This window comes from Leptopilina boulardi, unplaced genomic scaffold (assembly GCF_019393585.1).
Source record: "Leptopilina boulardi isolate dan_hultmark-lab unplaced genomic scaffold, ZJU_Lbou_2.1 LbouV2_330, whole genome shotgun sequence".
Taxonomy (NCBI): Eukaryota; Metazoa; Arthropoda; class Insecta; order Hymenoptera; family Figitidae; genus Leptopilina; species Leptopilina boulardi.
Genome location: NW_026137897.1, coordinates 3,978,199 through 3,999,336, shown reverse-complemented (window position 1 = coordinate 3,999,336; position 21,138 = coordinate 3,978,199). Strand labels below are relative to the sequence as shown.

The 21,138-nt window shown below is 28.7% G+C and overlaps 2 protein-coding genes across 6 annotated transcripts in view; one reads left to right on the top strand and one right to left on the bottom strand.

The window, feature by feature from the left end:
- The window catches only part of LOC127285329 (cytoplasmic dynein 1 light intermediate chain 2), an 85,864-nt gene that overhangs the window by 3,085 nt on the left and 61,641 nt on the right, over window positions 1-21,138 (top strand). The window lies entirely within an intron of this gene.
- On the bottom strand, window positions 1,414-11,864 carry LOC127285325 (xanthine dehydrogenase). Of its 3 annotated transcripts, none has more exons than XM_051311280.1 (2): window positions 11,677-11,864; window positions 1,414-6,656 (listed from the first exon to the last, which is right to left on the bottom strand). In XM_051311280.1, the coding sequence occupies exon 2, from the start codon at window positions 6,617-6,619 to the stop codon at window positions 2,495-2,497; it is 4,125 nt and encodes a 1,374-aa protein (XP_051167237.1). In that variant the 5' UTR covers window positions 6,620-6,656; window positions 11,677-11,864; the 3' UTR covers window positions 1,414-2,494. The 3 variants fall into 3 exon arrangements, with proteins under 3 accessions (XP_051167237.1, XP_051167236.1, XP_051167238.1); XM_051311279.1 differs by lacking the exon at window positions 11,677-11,864 and adding an exon at window positions 11,453-11,663; XM_051311281.1 differs by lacking the exon at window positions 11,677-11,864 and adding an exon at window positions 11,591-11,608.

Genomic DNA, 21,138 nt, shown 5'->3' with positions numbered 1-21,138 from the left:
TAAATTTTAATGATGGCAGGAAGTTATTTTTTTTTTGCATGCATGATTTGAATCCTGAAAACATACAGAATTTGTCAAAGAAACAAAATTTTAATTTTTGACTATTTTAGAACTTTAAGTTTTTGAAAATCCGTACGAGAGTTTCTGAAGAATCATTAAAGGCCATTGAAAAAAAATTGGCGATGAAAAATAGTAAAAATTGTCAAAGAAGATAGATATTTAAAATATTGATTTTTTAAGACTTTAATTTCTAATATGGTCAAAAATTAAAATTTAATTTTTTTAACCATCCTGTATGTTTTTAGAACTTAAATGATGCAAGAAAAAAATATATAAATTTGTGTGATCATTAAAATTTAAAGGACTTAAAATAAAGGTGGTGACTTCCCTTAAACATGTCGAAGAGTGTAAGACGAAAGAAAAAAAAAATAATTTTAGAAAAAATTGAATAAGAATTAATAACATGAAAATTTTCGAAAATTAAAAGAAAAAAAACATTTAAGAAAATACAATGGTGAAGAGAAAATGATAAAGCAAAATTAAAAATTTTAGGAATTTCCAAAAAGAAAAAAATTTACCTGAAAAATTAAAAATTTTTATTAGTTTGTAATAAATTTATTTGTAAATAAAGAAAAATTCAAAAAAATAAGAATATGAGAGAATTACTAATTCTGAAAATAAAAAGTAATTTTGTGGGAAAATCGAAAATTTAAAAAATCTTTAAATTAAAAAAGGAATTTACGGAAAAATTTATAATTTTTGACAAATTTGTAAAAGTCAATAAATAAGTACATAAATTCATTGTATTAAAAATAAATAAATAAATAAATCGAGACTTTTAGAAAAGAATAAATTAAATGAAAAATCGATAAATTTAGGATTTCTGAAAAAACGAGAGTTTATGGTAAAAGATCAAAAATATTGTTCTGTTTGTAAAAACAAATAAATTTTAGTTGTTTTCAAGTAAGTAAATTCCCTGAGTTCTCTAAGCGTTGGAAACTCTGTAAAATTAAATTGTTTAAACATTTATGCAATACAAATTATTAAATGAAATTGATTCAAATAAAATTTTATTATAATTATTATTTAAATGTAAATAAAATTAAAAATAAAATTCTAGAATTAAATTTAAAAATAGTATTATGATTATGTTATAAAAATGTTTTTTTTTAATTTTAAGTAATTTATTTAAAGTTAAATTGTTATTCTAAATTCACTTTAAATAATTACAAAATAATTCAAGTATGGAAACAATGTAAAATAGATATAGAAGTTGTTTTTTCAATTTAAATTAAAATCAATAATAATTTAAATATTTAATCTTTTAATTAATTAAGTCAATAAGTAGCAAATAGTAGCTTTTAGTTGATAAGTGCGAAGCATATATTATATGAACAATAAGATGTTTCTAAATAATCTTTAAAAAGCTGAGTTTTTATTTGATAAAAACATAGAACAGGGTAAAGATTACTTACGAAGCTGAAACTGGCACCCAGTTATCAGTACCCACTTAATTTTTAAAAATTATATTTTAATCGATTTTAATTCTAAACAAAAGAAAGACATTTAACTTCTGAAATCGTTTTATGTTTTTTCCAGGGCTGCAATGATTTAAATTAAAGGGTGTAAACATTAACTAAATTTTTATTATTTATTTAATTAAATATTTAATAATATTATACCGACAAAACAAAAAATCTTTTATTCAAACGAAACGTTGTGAAGAAAAAATAAGGAAAAAAGGTATTTTTTTATTTCAATTTTCATCAGTCCAAAAAATCGAGAAAGTAATCCAATATTTAACAATTTTTTGTTTCTCCTAAATATCTAACTTAAATCGGTTAAAATTTTACATTCAAAATTTTTACAAAAATGAAATGGAACCAAAAAATCACATTATTTTTTAATTTTACACCTCTTTTTTAAAAAATTTTGTTTTTAGCTTATCAACATATTTTTTTTACATAAAAAGAAAGAATTTTTATTAACCACTCTAGAGAGAATAATGTTAAAATCACTAGTATTTATCACAAAGTCAAAAAAGTTATGTTACATCTTCATTAGTTTCTAAATCTAAAGATTACAAGATTCTTTTTTTAAGAATCTGTAATAAGTTTAACGTTATTAGTTCGTATGGCATATTGTATTTATAAAAATTAACAATCGGGAATTTCATTATTTCTAATTCGGAATCAAATTGAATTTATAAAATTGAGTATATTTTGTTTTTCATAATAAAATCTGAAAAAATAAATTTATACTATCATATAATTTATTTGTTATCTCTGAATTTTCTTTAAATGTTTATTTTATATATTTTGTAATTAGATTTATATGAATTAGATTAATGTAAAGTTCACAAAATTTTATTTGCATATCCCGTATATTATCGGGACATAAATGAATCTTTTTAGATTTATAAAAATTTTTTCGATAGTAAATTGCTTGAATCATCTATCTTTAATTTAACGATCTAAAATTGAATCTAAATGACTTAAGGAACTAAATTCCAAGCTGGTTTACCGTCTCCTTCTCCGACTTTTAGTGTCAATTCATCCACACACGCCATGCGAATTCTAGCCGCTGTAGCGGGTGCTTCTAATTTAAATATCCCTTTAATATTCATATCCTCTCTTGCAGATTTTATTGCTTCTTTAATAGCGAAGAAAGCAGAACACGCGAGAAAAAGGGGTGGTTCTCCTACAGCTTTCGAGGAATAAACTGCTCTTGGATTAGGTGCTCCCTTCAACAATGAAACATTAAATTCTTGTGGAATATCTGAAAATCCCGGAATTTTGTATGCCCCAGGACCTCGACTCATGAGAGTTCCAGTAGGTGAATACATCAATTCTTCCATAGTATATAATCCATAACCCTGAATAAATCCTCCTTCCACTTGGCCAATATCAATTGCAGGATTTAAACTCTCTCCCAAATCCATGACAATGTCCGTTCTCAATAATTGATGATCACCCGTTAAACAATCTATTTCCACTTCCGAGCAGGCGACTCCATAAGTGAAATAGTCAAAGGCAATGCCCGAATTTGTTTCAAAACAATATCCAATATCTGGAGTTTTGTAAAAGCCAGTTGCTGAAAGACCGATTCTTTGTAAGTAAGCTTCTTTTATCCATTCTTCCCACGTTCCTTTTGGATTTTTGTCTATTATGGGCTGTATGCGATTCATAATTTCGGTGCAAGCTTTCAAAACAGCCATTCCGTATAAATCAGAACTGGCACTGGCTGCAGTCGGAGATGAATTTGGAACCTTATCGGTTGCCGTGTCGGGAATGTGAATCTTTGTTGGATTTACTTTGAAAATTCTACTCGCAACTTGTATCATTTTTGTATGTAGCCCTTGACCCATTTCTACTCCTCCGTGCGCAATCATGACGGACCCATCGTGATAGACATGTACAAGAGAACCTCCTTGATTAAGAAATTGAACCGTGAAAGCGATTCCAAACTTTGTGGGAAGAATCGAAATTCCCCGTTTTTTAAATCTGTGCTCCTTATTATATCTCCGAATATCCGTTTGACGTTTCTTGAAATTGGATTTGTTCAAACATTCCTGCCAACATCGTTCCATTGTGCAATAAGATAGTGTTTGATTATAAGGTGTTATATCTCCTTCCTTGTAAAGATTTATTTCAGCTATTTGTATCGGATCTCGATTAAGAAATTTAGCAATTTCGCGAATAATGTTCTCAGCTGCAAACATCCCTTGAGGTCCACCGAATCCTCTAAAAGCTGTGTTACTCGGCAAATTTGTTTTACATATGTAACCGATAATTTTTGTATTTGGTATATTGTAGGCATTCTCACAGTGGAACATTGCACGTTCAATAACTCCTCGTGATAAATCCATGGAGTATCCTCCATTAGCGTAGATTTCAATTTCAAGAGCTTGGATTTTTCCCTCTTTGTTGAAAGCCACTTTATACTTGTGCAAGAAAGGATGACGTGTTCCGCTCATCATCATGTCTTCATCTCTGTCTAACATGCATCTTACAGGTTTTCGCAATTTGTAAGCAGCTAGAGAAACTGGAAGTGCTACCACTGCAGCTCTTGATTCCTTTCCTCCGAAACCACCGCCTAATCGTTTTGCACGGATAATAACTTTGTTCATTGGTAAATACATAAGTTCAGCGACTGCTTTTTGAATTTCCGCTGGATGTTGAGTTGAACAAATTAATTCAATTTCATCCTCTTCTTTCGGAATTGCGATACAAGCATTTGTCTCTAAGTAGAAATGCTCTTGACCTCCCATTCTTGCTTCACCAGTCAGAACATGATCTGCTTCCGCGAAAGCTTTATCTGAATCTCCTCTGGTTAAGCTAATCGGAAAACCTGTGAAGAAAGATTTTTTTAGAATTGCATCTTCGATACTCACTATCGGAGTTAGTACTTGGTAGTCAATTTTAACACTTTTTGCAGCTCTCTGTGCGATTAGCTGATCAACTGCCACGATTACTCCAATTACTTGACCTTGACTCGTAACCTTCTTTCCATAAAATACCTCCTCGTCGTGAAAGATAGGTCCAGTTTTATTGTTCGGAGCATCATTACCATCGAAAAATGCAATAACACCTTCCATTTCCAGGGCTTTTGAAGTGTCAATTTTCACGATATTAGCGTGTGCTTGAGTTGAAAGAACAAATGCTAAATACAGTTCACCGTTTATTTTAGGAACATCATCGCAATATAAAGCCTCTCCGGTTGCTTGTTTCAAAGCACTGACATGAACCACAGGTCTGCCAATCAGATCCGTCGATCTTTGATCTTCTGGTGCTACTTGATAATACTGGGAACTGCAAGGCATTTTATAGTGAAAGCCTTCTGGAATTGAATCCCATTCTTTTGGAATTTGCAAAGTCTTCAAATTTTTATCACAAAAGTGTGGATTTTTACTCAAAAGCTTTATCACGTGGATGAAACCTTTAAAAAATAAACTCAGTGTCAAAGATCGTCGATAAAGAATCATTCCTCCAGGTGCGTTGCCCGATAAGGGAAATTCTTTGTCAAGATCGTCATGAACCATTTCTAAAGTTTTTAAATTCCACTTCTGTCCTATTAATTTCTCACAAGTTTTTGTTGCTAAAACGGTTGTTGGCGCAAGACCTCCAAATGCAATATGAATCTTTTTTATGGAAATATCACTTTCAAGAAAGACATTCAAAGCCATGTTAACGATAGCTATATCATCATCACGTCTCTTTGATTGTTTGTAAGCTACAAAAAATTGATTCTCAAGGGAAAAGGGAATACTAATAGAAACTAGAATTTCATCTGCAGCGACTACATTTTTTCGATAACCGGTAAAAAAAGTGTGATCCATTTTTACTGATCTGAATCCATTATCTAAACTACATAAATTTAGCTTAATACCAGCAGCCATAAAAATTGGATTAAGATCTGATATCGGACTTCCTGTCATTATATTCCCTCCCACTGCTGCTACATTTCGAATTTGTTTACCAGCGAACCAATGTAACATTTCCACTATCGCTGCAAAAATTCTCGTTCGAAATTCAGGTTTAATTTTTATTTCCTCCCGTAATTTATCCTCCATTTCAATTAAAGTTACACTCGCTCCCACTTGTAGATATTCTTTACTTTCTATTATTTCACACATTTCTTTTATTTTTGTCGGTTGAATCAAAACTGGATACAAAATATTTCGAAATTTCATTTCCACACCAACTTCCGTATTACCAACGATTATTTTAGCGTTGGGGAATCTTTTTTTCAAAGTTAGAATCTCATTCAAATTAAGTGGACGATACCAAGTGATATTCCTCCCCTTCAATATTAAATACTCTTCATCGAATTTTGACGAGATTTGCAACTTTGGAGGAAAAATTGGTTCTTGCGTTGGATCATAGGGTCGAAATGCTTTTGAATCAAAAAGTTCATTTGGTTCTGATGTAAAGACTCGTTTGCAACAATTTTCCCCCATTGCACAAACGTTTCCATTAACATTGCCATTCTGCTGAGGAAGACGTTGAACTTTCTCCCATTCCTCGGTGAATGTCTTGTAACCTTCAATGATCGCTCTATATCCAGTGCATCTACATAAATTCCCTTGGAACGCAATTTCCAAATCTTTTATTTGTGGCTTTGGCATTGATCTCAATAAAGTATACATAGACATAACAATTCCTGGTGTACAAAATCCACACTGTGAACCATGAGCTTTCGCAATTCTTTCCTGAACTGGATGAAGCTTTGTCTTTATACTTCCGATTCCTTCAACTGTTGTGATTGACAATCCATGAACAGCACAAACTGGAGTTAAACACGCATTGGCTGCATAGTGAATTGGTTTTTCTGTTACTCGATTAAATTTTGAGATCATTACAGTACAAGCTCCACAGCCACCTTCCGCACATCCTAATTTTGTTCCACATAATCCAAGCTTGTTGCGCAAATAGTAAAGAAGAGTCCATTCTGGCTCCACTGAAGTGTCTCTTACTTCAACTCCATTTACGTAGAAAACTAGTGTTTTACTCAATTTTGGACAATTAAAACCGTCAATATCCATTGTGGTTTCATGCATTCCATTCAGAATCACACTTTTGTCCGCTTTACTTTCAGATCTCTTTAATTGATTGTCCATATTTTCTTATCCAATTCAGTGCTGTGAAACTGAAACACTGAAAACAGTTGATTTATTAGTTTGTGACTTTTATCTAATAATTTATTTCAAAAAAAAAATTTACACTGGAACCTCCAACCATTGCAGCGCGCGAGTCTTATGTGCAATGGATGGAGGTTACCCTTGACGTCAAGGTTATGTCAAAAAGTGGAAACACTCAGGGCCGTACATATTATATACTTATGTGTGGAATTATGTTCGAATAAAAATTGAGATAAATTTTTGCAATCATCTCAACAAAAGAAAAGCATTGTTGTATATTGGTTGCATATGGTACAAGAGGCAATGAAAACAAATCGATTAATTAATATTCTGGTGCGGAAACAACAAGATATAATTAATCTTTGAATACAGTAACTTGAGTACTTAAATAATTTCCTATTTAACGTATTCAACGATTGAAATTTAGAATAGTTGACGTGATATAAAGAAAGAGACCTAAGAATCAAATCATTTTCATGTTATGTTTGTGTTAGTTTTACTTTTTATGTATTTTCAATCAAAAAATTACAAACATAACCTAAATTTTTTTTTGCTTTTTAGGTGCCTTTCTTTATCGACATATGTTAATAAAAATGTATTTAAAACGAAAAGTCTTTTATTGAACTTGCAGCATTATAATTTAATTATAATGCATTTCAATTGACAAAATAAAAAGAGTTATATTGAAAATTTAAAATCTAAAATAATTCAAATGAAAACCGATCTTCATTAAAATAAAATAATTTAAGCATTTTTCATCCTACTATAGTTAATTTAACCCATCAGTTCAGGATTCTGACATAACCTCAAAAAACATATTAGAAACACATTTTTTGAGGTTATTATAGAATCCTGAAGTAGTGGGATTAAATCAGTCTCGGATTCGGAATCAGGGATTTTAGGAATACTTTTAGCCTCATAATTACATAGTTAAAATAAGTAAATAATTAATTAATTTCGATAGAATATCCTAAGAGAAATCAATGAATTATTACACTGAAAAAATAGCAAAAAAATATTTATTTTAAGCAAACATTTTTTTATTTGAATCAAATAAACAGGGTTGTCACGAGTCAGGGAAATCATGGAAAAGTCAGAGAAAGTGTGATTAGTCAGGGAAATCAGGGAATTTTATGAAAAGTACTGGAAAAATATCAAATTTTTTGAAAATGCTACTAAAATTATAATTTTTGAAATTTTTAATTCAAACTTTTGCTTATAAAAATTATTGTCACAGATTCTTATAATTGTAGGTCTCAAATCAAAAGAAAAAAATAGTTTTTTTAGTCGAATTACATGGAGTAACTCTAGGTCAACCGTGTCAACAAATTTTCATTGATTTTCTTAAATGTTAAAACTTTTATGAAAATCTGTAGTTTATAATAAAACAAAAAAACACTTTTAACCGTTTTTTGAAATTTTAAATTTTTGTTATTTTTTTTGCATAAACAAAATTTAACAACATTTTAAGGAAAAATTAATAACTCAACAACCGTTTTTTGAAATTAATTAATATAAAACTTATACTAATTATATAAAAAATTGTCCTTTTTTCAATGAATATAATTGCAAAATTGTAAACCTAAAAATTCGATATTTTTAATAACAATTTTATAAACAATTTACATTATTTAAGTGTTCTACCCCTGTGATTGTGATGAAACTTAAATAAAGTGTACATGTCAGTCTCCTCTTTAAGTTCCAAACAGAAAAAATTTGTATTGTATTTGTTACTCCATGACAAAAATTCGAAAAAGTCCATTTTTTCAATAAATTTAATCAATTGATAAATATTTTATTATTATTAACAGTTTTTGTTATTAGAAATTAAATCAAATTTATTAACTCCTTAATAAGAATGTTTCACAGAAATATTTTCAAGAATTTTTCTTTTTAAATCACCGAATTAAACTGAGACAAATTTTTAAAATTTCAATTCAGTATTAAAATAAGTTTTAAAAAATAATTTAAAGTTACATTTAAAAATAGAAAATTAATTTTAAATGATTATGAAGTAAGGGGCCATTCATTAATTACGTAAGGACGATTTTGGCTAATTTTGACCCCCCCTACCCCCATGTAAGGATACATAAGATTTTTCGGACCCCCCCTCCCCCTTCTTACGTAAGTTTTTAACAATATTAATGTAATTAAAAAATTAATTACATCAATACAAATGGAAAACACTTGGCAAAATCTTACGTAAGATTAGCTTCTACCCCCCATCCCCCACGTAAGACCATGTAGAGATTTTATAAACCCCCCCCCCTCCCCCTAAGGACCCTTACGTAATTAATGAATGGCCCCTAATTGAATTTCAGAAACCTTGTAATTAAAAATTTAAAAATAATTGAATTTTGGAAGAGTTTGATTTAAAATTTTTAGAAATAATTAAATTTCAGGAGATTTCCATTTGAAAATTTTATAAATTTGAATTAAAGAATTTTTTTTTACAAATTTCAGACAATAATTGAATTTTAGAGAAATTTTAATAATTAAATTAAAATTACAATAAACTTGAATTATTAAAATTTTTTTGAATTATATAAACAAAAATTTAATTTTAAAGAATTAATAATTAATTAATAATTAATAATTAACGTTATTTATGTAATTGAATTTTTGAAAAACTTGATTAATATTTTTACGAATAATTAATTCAAACAAAAATTGAACTTAACATTTTTTTAAATAATTGAGTTTTGGAAGAGCAACAGTTAAAATTTTTGTAACTAATTGAATGTCAGGAGACTTTTAATTAAAAATTTCATTAATTTTAATTTTTACTGTCAATCAGGGAACAGTCAGTGAAAATAATTTCTAAAATAATTAATTGGCTTACCTTGTTAAATTTATTAACAAAATTTTACTAATTTTTGTTATTTTAATAAATTTTTTATTTTAATTATTTTTTTCTGTATACACTTAACTGCACTGATATTTGAAACATTTAACTTATTAAAATTTTGATGTGTTTTGTTTGAAAGTTTTGAGAATACTGAGAAAAATGTGTTTCTTTTTTGAGATTGAATGATAGTGGAAATGTGTTTTTATGGGTTTAAGGATTCTTGTCGATGTGTGAGTTAGAGAAGAAGTCTTGATAAAAGAAAGCGCCGAGATAGCATTGAAGATTTCAATCAGTTAAAAATTTGAAATATCATTGCAGTTCAGTGTGTATAAAAAAAATAAAATTTATAAAACCACAAAAATCTATGTTAATACACATAAATAATAAAAATCAATAAAATAATAAATAAAATTTTTTATTAATAAATGTAACAAGGTACGCCAATTAATTTTGATTATTAATTCAAATCTTAGAACGATGATAAAAAAATCGAAAATAGCCCATTTTATTATTTTTCAAATGTCAAATTTCTCGAAAACCTTACGTGATGAAAATGATATTATTTAAAATATTAAAATTTCTTTTTTGAAATTAACATTTAATTTAATATTTTTTAAAATTTCTTACAATATGAAAAATTGTGTTTTTAAATGTAGGTGTCTCATTTTTTGCATCTAATTTATGTAAAAATTATTATATACTAATTAGTTAATAATTAAAAATTATTTCAGTGAAAGGGCAACAATTTTATTTTTGCCACTTTGAACCATTAAAATTTGCAATTAAATAAAGATTAATATTTATTTTGAAATTAAAAAACGATTAAAATTTTTAGGTTATGTTACCTGAATCTTTTTTTAATTTCAGAAATTTTTAATCTTTATCCAATGTTAACTTTAAAAAATGTATTTTATTTAATTTTAGTCATAATATTTTTAATCTTAACAATAGTAATTTTTTGACATTAGGATTAATTTTTTACTATAGTCATAAATATTTTAATATTATTTATTAATAATTAATAACAATAATTTTTAAAAAATTATAATAAATGTCAATACCCCACTGCATAATAATCAGAAATCATTGCAAGATATTTAGTATTATTTGATACACGGAAAAAAAATTTTATTTCAAAATTTAAGTCAGTTTATTAAACTCAGACTACAAAAAATTTATATAGTTTCACTAGCAAAGTGTTATTGCAAAGAAAACAGAATTTCAAAAAAATAGATTCATATAATTATTAAAAATTACATTTTAATATTTAATATAGTCATTATTACATTCTCTTCTTTAATTAATTTTATACACTAAAATTCAAATATCCTACATTTAATAATCTGAATTTAAATCTTTGACGTCTGAACAAGAATTTAATAATTAAAACAATGACACTCTCTGACAAGTGTTTTTTAATTATTCAATTTGTTGATTTGAATTAATTTTGTTATTTATTTTTAAAATATTTGTAACTAATTTAAGCATAGTTATTTCAGTTAATTTTTTTATATATTGTAATATTCTTTTTAATTTTGTTAAAAAAAAATTTGCTATTTTTATTCTCTGATGATACAAATTGTTTCAATTTTCGAATTTTAATAAATTCGAACATTGGTACAAATAAAAAAAAAATCTGATTTATTTGTCCAAAATAAAAAAAAAATTTAAAAAAAAAAAAAAAATTTTAATTAAATATTAAATATAAAAATTGAAAAAGGAGAAAAGTAGGGTAAAAAATTTAAATCAGAAATATTGAAGATTAAAAGCTTTTTTTAAAGCATTAAAGTTAAAATAAAAGAAGAAATTAGTTATTGTGAAATGAACTAAAAGAAAATAATTAAACTACTGGAAATCCTTGGAAAGATAAGAACGTCATTATCGTGCACAATTAAATGTAGTTCTGCATAACGAAATACGGAAATTAAATAATTCTTTTAGAAATAAATTGTACAAACACTCACAGATCAATGATCGACACTTAATTATTTCTCGATTAAAAAAAAAAAACAGTTCAAAATTAAATGATTCCACTTGGATTGTTAATTTTCAGCAATAACATAAACTGTTTAGTAGTAAACATGTTTTTAAAATAATATTACACAATTATTTATTTAGTGATATCTGAAGTTTTGTAACAGATCACTTGGAACTTTTCAGCTTGAATGATCAGTATTAAATGACTTACATTTTCAATGAAGCAACATTTCGAAGTCTTATGATATTAAGAGGCAATGACGTAGCTAGATTATTGGAACCCACGAAAAATATCTTCATCAAAATCCCATAAACTTCTATTTTGGAGAATAATTTAATAATTTAATTATAATAAAATTTTATTTTAAAAGTTTCTTTTTTCTATTAAATGTAACAGTGTTTGTAGGTTGATTTTATTTGTCATATAATGCTTGACAAAAAATAAATAGTTATAATCATGCGAGACGAATGTATATCTAAAGGTCACGCTAAAGAATAATCTCAATTGATTTAATGCTTGACTTTTCAATTCCTCCCATGAATTCTTATCAGTTGTATGATGCACTTATCTCTGTACTTTCTTTATTCCTCCTTTTTTTGTAGTTTTCAAAAATATATTTCTCTTATTTTGCCATTGGGGACATTTTAAGTAAAATCATATTTTGAAGATTTTTTGACTTCTAAATAAGCACTTAGAGTTTTTTTTAGAACCCTCTTTTTACACTATTTTATCCAAGATTATTTATAAGTTTTCAATGACTCAAAAAGCTCCGAGTAAAACAAATTTCAAACGAATTCGATCAATTTTAAAAAATTTTTGGTCGCCATTTTAAAACCACCATTTTTAATTTTTAAATCTGACTATAAATTCCATTTTGTCAGAATTTATTTATTTTTTTTTTGATAATACGTGTATATAGAAATTCAAACTAATTAAAATAATCTTACATAAGTTCCTAGTTCCCTCTTTTCCCCTGCGTAAACAAATATAAGAAAATTATAACCCCCCCCCCCTTCTTGAAAATTACTTACATAATCCTTAAACGGCTCTTTCGCTCTAAATATTATACTCTTCGATAAATATTATTAAACTATTAATACGATTAAAGAAGAAAAATTATTAAACAATGTTCGTATTATAAATATATTTCACTCTTATGTTTATTTAAAAAAACAATTATGTAAATGTGAAGGTTAAATTAACGGTTTTTTTTCATAACATTTGTTATTCAAATTTTTATAGTTACTTATTTGCGTCTAACTAAAAATGATTCACTTTATTTATTTTTTAAAATAAATTTTTGAATTTTACTCGGTAAAGGTTATTATTTATTTTTAAAAATAAAATTTATTTATTTACTTATAAACGAGGTTACAAAAAAAAATTTGCCCTTTCGTACCGAAGTACTAAAATTAAAAAAATTAATTTTTATTTAAAGATAAATATAGATTTTTATATTAAATATTTAAATATTTTTTTATCTTTCATAAGTAATATTTTTTAAAATAATTTTGGAGCAAAAGAAATTTGTAATTTTCGAAATATTTTGTAAATTAAAAACACAATTAAAAGATTTTGTCAAAATTTACAAAAAAAAAATGTATTAAAATAAATAAGTACGATATTTTTTTAAAGTTTGTTATTTGCATAAATTGCACTCAATGGAAGTTGATTTGATTTGAGTTAAAAATTGTTTAGAAAAATTTTTTGCAACTCTGATATAAATGACACGTTTCTAATTTTTTTATATAAAAATTTGTACATAATTCATTAATAAAATTATATTTAATCTTTAATCTTTAATAAAAAAAATTAAAAATACCAATAAAAAATTAAAAATTCTGATATTAAATTAAAAATGCAAATAATAAATTAAAAATGCTAATATTGGTTAAATTTGAAAAAAATAAATAAATGTAGATGAGTTACAACCTAACAAACGAGTTTTAAAAGTTGTTTGTCCACTATTTTCGCTTTTGGAATACGTCAACTTCAATTCTCCATCATAAACAAAAAGATTATATAAATGTTGTGTGAAATCAATTCATCAGCTTTAATCACTTTCTCTCGTTGAAAAATATAGTGTAACTAACATTAAAATTAAAAAAAAAATTAAATTAATAAAATTAAGATAAAAACTGAACTTAATTTAAAATATAACTGAAGAAAAATATAAAAATTTTAAATATTGTTGAAGTTTGCAAGGTTTTTAATAAACGTTTCATTGTTATCATAAAATTAGTGTGGTGTAAAATGTAAACATAACAGATTATGATATTGATAAGAATAAACAAATATTTGGAAACTACGCCAAGTGGTGTCAGAATTGACTTTTTTTTATCCGAATTACTCTACAGATCTCAATTTTGGTGCAAGTTAAACAAAACAAAATTTTAATCTTCGTAATTCAATTCCTTATCGATTTCTCTAAAATTCTAAATTTTTTAATTTTATATTCATAAAATTTGATAGAATCAGAATTTTGCAGAAAATAGTTTTTTGAAAAATCGAAGAATTCATCAGATATCATGTGAAAATTATTTTTGAGTATTAAAAGTTTGCATACATAATAACAGTTTTATTAATTTACTAACTTATACGAAAAGCTAAAAAATGTATTTAATTTAAATTCTTGCTCTTGATTTTATATCTACGTCTTAAAATTTAAAAAGAAATTTTTATTAATTTTTTTTTTTTAAATTAATTTAATTCTTCAACATATATCCACAGAATTTTTATTTTTTTTTAAATGTTCGTAACATTTTATGCCTTCAATAACTTTATTGATAAAGTATAATTTGCAGTGAATAATTTTACAATTGTTTATACAAATGATTAAAATTTTTTAACTTTCAATCGAATTTTCTCTGAATTTTTTTTCGACTTCGAAAATCCATGAAATTTTTTCAATTTTATAACAAAACCTTAAATTATTAAACTTTTCTAAAATAATTATATTTATTTCTCAAGGAGAATGGGGACCCCTAACATAACCTCAAAATTGAAAAATTGTTTTTAACGTAAACGAAACTTTAATAAAAATTTATTTTAAATAATTTCAGAAGATCTAGTTATACACAGGCCCGATAAGAGGGGGGGGGGCAGCAGGGGTAAATGCCCTGGGGCCCGGCCGCTCTGGGTTTGAAAAAAAATTAAATATAAACCAAATTTTATTTGAATTAACTGTGTACGGATAAATATTGTATTATTAAAATATAAGTATTTCCCTCCGTTTTTAATTGGTTTGCAACAAGAGATGGGTAAGTAATTTACCTCGTGTAATTTTCATAGTTTTTTACAGTAATTTACCGTCTATTTTATAATTATTGATTAAACGAACTAAGTGAAGTTCGATCATCATTATATGAATTAACTTGTTCGAAGATATAACATATGTAGTACCGCAACTTGTTGCCAGGTGACGCCACATTTTAGAGATAAATAGAGAAGAATTTTCTTCTCTATGTACTATAGGTATACTTAACCCAATCATTCCCCGCTCATTCAACTCATTTAGTTTAGAGGGCACGAAAACAAAGAAAATATCTTTGATTAAATTATATAAAGAGAAAATATTCCAGACAGATCTAGGGAAAGCCCAGTCATCTTCTTCTCTAATAATTTTCCCACACTTGGAATTGCTACAAGAGGCCCCAAAGTATTTAACAATAACAAATGTGTCATTAAAAATAATTAAACTGATAGCTCAACTGCGATTAATAAATAAATACAATACTAGGATGATTGTTAATTCTTCTGTATGTGTCTTGAAATTTGAAAAGTACTGTAAGTTTTGTTATCTTGATATTGAAAACTCCGATTATGTCTTCCATTTACTTATAGAATGCCAATACTTTGATAATGAAAGGAAAAAATATCTTTGTAATAGTAATAACACGGAGGAAATCGAGAATACTTGTCTGAAGGTTTTGATAAATCCGAATTTATCTTCAATTAAAAAACTCGCTATTTTATTGTATAAAATTTTAGTTTAGGAAATATATATTATGTAATAAACTCGAACTCCTTTGTATGAATCAGTTGATTCTTAACAAATAAATATACAAATACAAAATAGTTTAGAGGGAATGTTTGAATATTTTTTGGGGTGGGTTTTTTTTTTTTTTTTATTATTATATTTAGAGTATATATCTTCGAACAAGTTTATTCATATAATTATGATCGAACTTCACTAAGTTCGTTTAATCAATCATTATATTTCATTTCCTTGTTCGAAGATATAACATATGTAGATGTTTAGAGTTTATGATTTGTTACAAAACTCTTTATTAACTTAATTATAAGTTTTTGTTTACATGCTAATAAAATTTCCTTATATTTAGTCAGGTACCTCTTTTACTTAAGAATTTAAACGTTTTACTTAACTTAAGTTAGGTACTAAGTCGAAGGATGAAAAATGGTAATAATAAAACTGAACTGAAAATAGTAATAAAAAATGAACCGAAGAATGATTAGTTTGAAAGGACAGCAGTAGCGAAATTATCTTTGGTTTTTTAACCGGCCTTTTATAAAATTTTGCGAAAGTGGACGAACGCTCGGACCAGCCTGCTGCTTCCTTGATAGAATTTATGTCTATGCCTGCCTGTGAAGCCTTTGATGTGGAGGCATGCCTGGTGCTGTGGGATTTATAAACGTCGTCGATTCCTGCCTCTGACATGACTGCCTTTATCCACCTGCTGATGGTTTGCTTTCCGACCGGTTTGTGTGGTTCCTAAAAAGATATTAATAAGTTTTTACATCTTTTCCTGATCGCTTTTGTTTTTTCTAGGTAGCAAAGGATTGTTCTCGCTACGCATAATTCAGGTTTTTCTTGATAATACGGAAACCAGGCGTAGGGATGTGGAGCCCCGGGACGAGAGGTTTTTGTTAAATCGTTGATTCTGATTTCGACTCCTTGTCTGTTAGATTTCACATTATCGATCTTGATGAGTGAGATGGACTGGATCCTAAACGCCGATCCAAGGGCTAGGAGCATGGTCAGTTTCAGCGACAGAACTCGTAGTTCCAATGATTCTGTTGGATTCCATTCTGCCAGTTTGTCCAAAACGGTGCTGATGACCCAGGTGAAATTGTATTTCGGACAGGGGGGCCGTAGCTTAAAGATGCCCCTGAAAAATCTTTGAATTAATAGGCTATCGGAATGGTTCTGATTGTTGATTAAAGCGATAGCTGATCGCATTGTATTAAGAGTGCTGTAAGAAGCTTCCTCTGAAAATTTCTTGGTAAGGCATTTTAATATTACCTTCTCGTCCGCGGAGTATGGGTTGTTGTTGTTTTGTAAGCTGAAGGACCACCAATATTTTAGCGATGAATTGTACTGTTTAATTGAGCTGTCGGTGAGCGAGGCAGTCATGACTGCGATTATTTCCTCCTCCAGTCCCTTTTCCTGCAAGGTTTTCCGCAAACAATTCCGCACACCAGGGAAAGGCTGGCCGAGAGTGGGTGAGTCCGTGTTCTGCAAGGTAAAAGAAGAAGATTAGATCCAGGAGGAAATGTTATCGTGTTTGAGACGAGGAGTTTTCGAAAAATTGGAAACCAGGGTTGTACCGACCATTCAGGGACTACTATTACCCCGGTAGAGCCTTCGTCCCTGATTTTTTTTTAAATTCTATTGATTAGGGAGAATGGAGGGAACGCGTACCAAAATTCGTCCCTCCAATTGACTGTCATGGCATTAATTGCGTAAGCTTCCGGGTCTCTTTCCCATGAGCAATATTTGGAACATTTCGCGTTGATTCGTGACGCGAATAAGTCGATGGAAGGATTCCCGAATTTTTTGATGATTTTTTGAAAGGCGTAATCGCTTAGTTCCCATTCGGTGTCTAAATTGAAAATCCTAGAACCCTTGTCTGCTGGGTTTTCCTATGAAGCCACATATTCTGCGAATATCCAGATGTCCCTGTCTATACACCATTCCCAAATAAGCTTCGCAGTCTCATTTAAGTAATGGTGATTGGTGCCTCCCATTTTATTAATGTAGGCCAAAGCAGTGACATTGTCTATTCGAAGCAATATTTGTTTGTTAACTTTGTTGGTCGCGAAACATTTCAGGGCTAAAAAGGCTGCTTTTAATTCCAAAAAATTTATAGGCATATCGCGTTCCGAATTGTTCCAGAGGCTGTTTGCGCTCAATTCGCCACATGTTGCTCCCCAACCGATGCCGGACGCGTCGGAAAAAATCTCTAAATCGAATGAGAAAGATCGGATTTTGTTTTTTGCTACGAAATCCTAAATACTGGAGGATCTCAATGGCTGTTTCGACATTGGCCAGGCACTCTTTGTAAGTGCCGAAGATTAGGCCGAAGATTAGGAAGTCGTCCAAATAGACAACTAGTTTGATGCCTTTCTTTCTTAACCAATTAGCGACCGGCTTGGCTATTTTGGTAAGAGCTGACGATAACCTGAATGGTAATGCTCTAAACTGGTACAATTGAGATCTATATGAGAATCTAAGGTATTTTTTGTCGCTTTCAGCCATTGGGACTAAAAGAAAAGCATCTTTTAAATCCAGCCTACACATAAAATCCCCTTTGTCGAGTAAATTGATTGCTGTTCGCAAATCTTCGATTTTAAAATGCTCTTTTTTGATAAATTCGTTAAACTTTTTTAAATTTAATATAAATCTAAGAGAGCCGTCTGATTTGGAGGTAAGGAAAAAGGATGATAAAAATTGTCCTTCCGTGAATTTGCATTTTTCGATAGCTTTAGCGAGTAGCAATTTACCGATTGCTAAATCTAAATCCTTGCTAGGTAAAATAGGGGAAGGTTCATTTATTTGAAATACTTCATGTTCAAGGTTAATATCATAACCTTGTACTGCTGTGAGGGTAAATCGATCCTGTGTGATCGTTTCCCAATTTTTTGCGAAGTATTTTAACCTAGCGGCTGTACTTACCCCGCCTAGCGGTGACTCTGATGAGGTTGTGACTGGACGTAGCTCTTCTTCGCCGGGTACGGTCTCTGCCTGTAGTTGTCTCTGTAGGTGGTTGTCCTCGAAGAACTGCTGTTCCAGTAGCTCCCCCGTCTCACCTCTTTTTTGGCGGTGGAGCTGCGCCAGTTTAAAGCGTTGTTATTAGTTTTAGACAAAGTCTTGTTTTTCGGCTTCAGGTCCTTTGACACCTTCTCCATGGCCTTTGAACTTTCGATTACCGATTTGAGGTTATCCCCGAATAAGTAGGTCGTGGGCTCTACTTTCTTGAGTGTTTTTTGAATTCTGTCATCGTATTTGCCTAGGATGAATAATTTTCTAGCCTGAGTAAGCGAGAAAAAAGGTGACCCAGGACTTTGACCGACTTTGATAGGTTAGACAGGATTAATTCTCTCTCAAGTGGCACGACTTTGTCGTGTAAGATGCTATCGAGCACCTACGATACGGCTGAGATTGCCGTGCCAGTTAAGTTCTGATACTCCTTGAAGAAGTCGTCTCTGGTCGCTGCCTTAGGGTGAAGGTCCACTGAGACTTCTTCATTTAATGTATAGGCTTCGAGAGAGAGATTACCGCTTCTGGGAATGGAGGACAGAATAGCTTCCTTTTCCTTTTTGGAAGTTAAGCCTTTGAGAATCCAAGCTTTGATTCTGCCGGCTATGTCGTCGCTTAGCTGTATTTGAGCTGCAGAGGCTATGGCTGGGTCGAGGCCGAGAAAGAAATCTGCCTCATTCATGGGAGCGTCCTCGTGTTCTGAGTCGCTGTTCAGCATTGTTTCCTCGGTATGAACCTCTGGAATTATATATAATTATTTAATTATATGAAATTCTTAGCCTTCGTTAATGACTTTATTGTCAAAAATCGGCTTTTTTTTTTTGGTATTTAAATCAACTTGGAATTGATTCTTGACCAATGATCAAAAATGGCGGGAGGACGTCGTCCTGTCTCGATCTTTTTTTTTATTGTAACCTACATTGTGTTTCGTTGAGGATCGGTGCGGCCATTTCAGCTAGAACTTTGTTCATTTCTCTCTCGAGATATCTGAGCCGTGATATTCTTGTTCCGTGAGCTGATGTTCGTTTTCCATGTTATAAATAATATATTCAGGTATATATATTATAATATTACATAATTACAATAATTATAGTAATAATTATAATATTATACAGTTCTTAATATAAAGGTATAATAAAAATATTAAGTATTAAATTTATAATTGTTTGCTATTTGGTTAAGAAAAAAAATTTAGGTGATTCAAGAAATAAATTTTTTTGTTAATTTAATTAATGTCAACTGAATGTTAATTGTTATGTAGTTTATTTGGATATTGTTAAGTTTGACTGTTTTATGTTTTTAAATATTGTTATAATATTAATCATATGTGTCCTGACGCGGTGAAAAGGACCTTATGGTACAATAGCAAATTGTACTTTAAATGTTCATAATAAAAAATGAATTGAACAAAATAATTTCTAATTTTTGGAAATCAAATTATTTGAGTTGCTCTTTCATTTCCAAAAACTAGAAATTATTTTGTTCAATTCATTTTTTATTATGAACATTTAAAGTACAATTTGCTATTGTACCATAAGGTCCCTTTCACCGCGTCAGGACACATATAGTTTATATGGTTTATGTAGTTTATATGTATTTTTAAAAAGGTTATTATATTAATACTGACGAGGACATTATTTCCGAAATTGTACTGAAGAGACGAATGTTGACTGAATGTTATCAACTGATCTTTATTATTTAGTAAAATATTTATTTAATTTTTCCTTTATTGCATAGTGTTATTCATATTATATTTATACCGACGACATGTATCTACTATGTAAATCTGAATTGGTAAAATTTTTTACTAAATTGAATTAGTGACTCACTTTTTGCTTTTTAATTAGTAGAAAGTGAGTCACCTATTGAAATTAGTATATAAATTCTTATATTACTAATTCAGATTTAGATAGTAAATGATACGACCAAACGAATTTTAACTATTCTCAAATAATAAATATTTATTTACTTTTAAATAATTATAATTTTATAATATTAAATGTAATGTATTAAGGAGGTTCATCCCTTCAAGCAGTACTCATTCTATTAGGGGTTTTCCGTAAGTTTAAAACCGACAGCTATAGTCCATAAAAGTTGAGCTCCACTGGCCAATTTAGAGGTTATGTTGCCGTTTCTCCTCTTCTTTCTTTTATTTACATGGGATAAGTTCAAAAGTTGCTAATTTTGATTAACATTTACTTCACAACCAAACGGTAAAAAAATTTCATATTTTTGTAAAAACTGTTAAAACTCATAATTTAAAACATACCCTATCGAAAATTCCGATATCGAAACCTATATAGGAAGCTATATATGAAGCTATATAGTTAACTATATAGAAAGCTATGTTGGAAAATGGGACAGGCAACGATATAGTTTACGATGTAGTTTACTATGTAGGAAACTATGTCAATTCCGATTTTCTTTTTTTTTAATTTAAAAAAATATTATTTAATATTTTTTCACGCAAGAGTATTCTTAAAACTCTACTGAGAATTATTAAACAATTTAAAAGAGCATTTATAAATGAGTTCCCGGTTACACATATGTAACAAATCTATATCTCTGTTACAAAAAATATAAATTTATCTTAAATTATTAAAATAAAATTAGATTTCGTTACATTTTGTTTTTATTTAGCGTCAATAATATAAAAAAAAAAAAATTCTTCC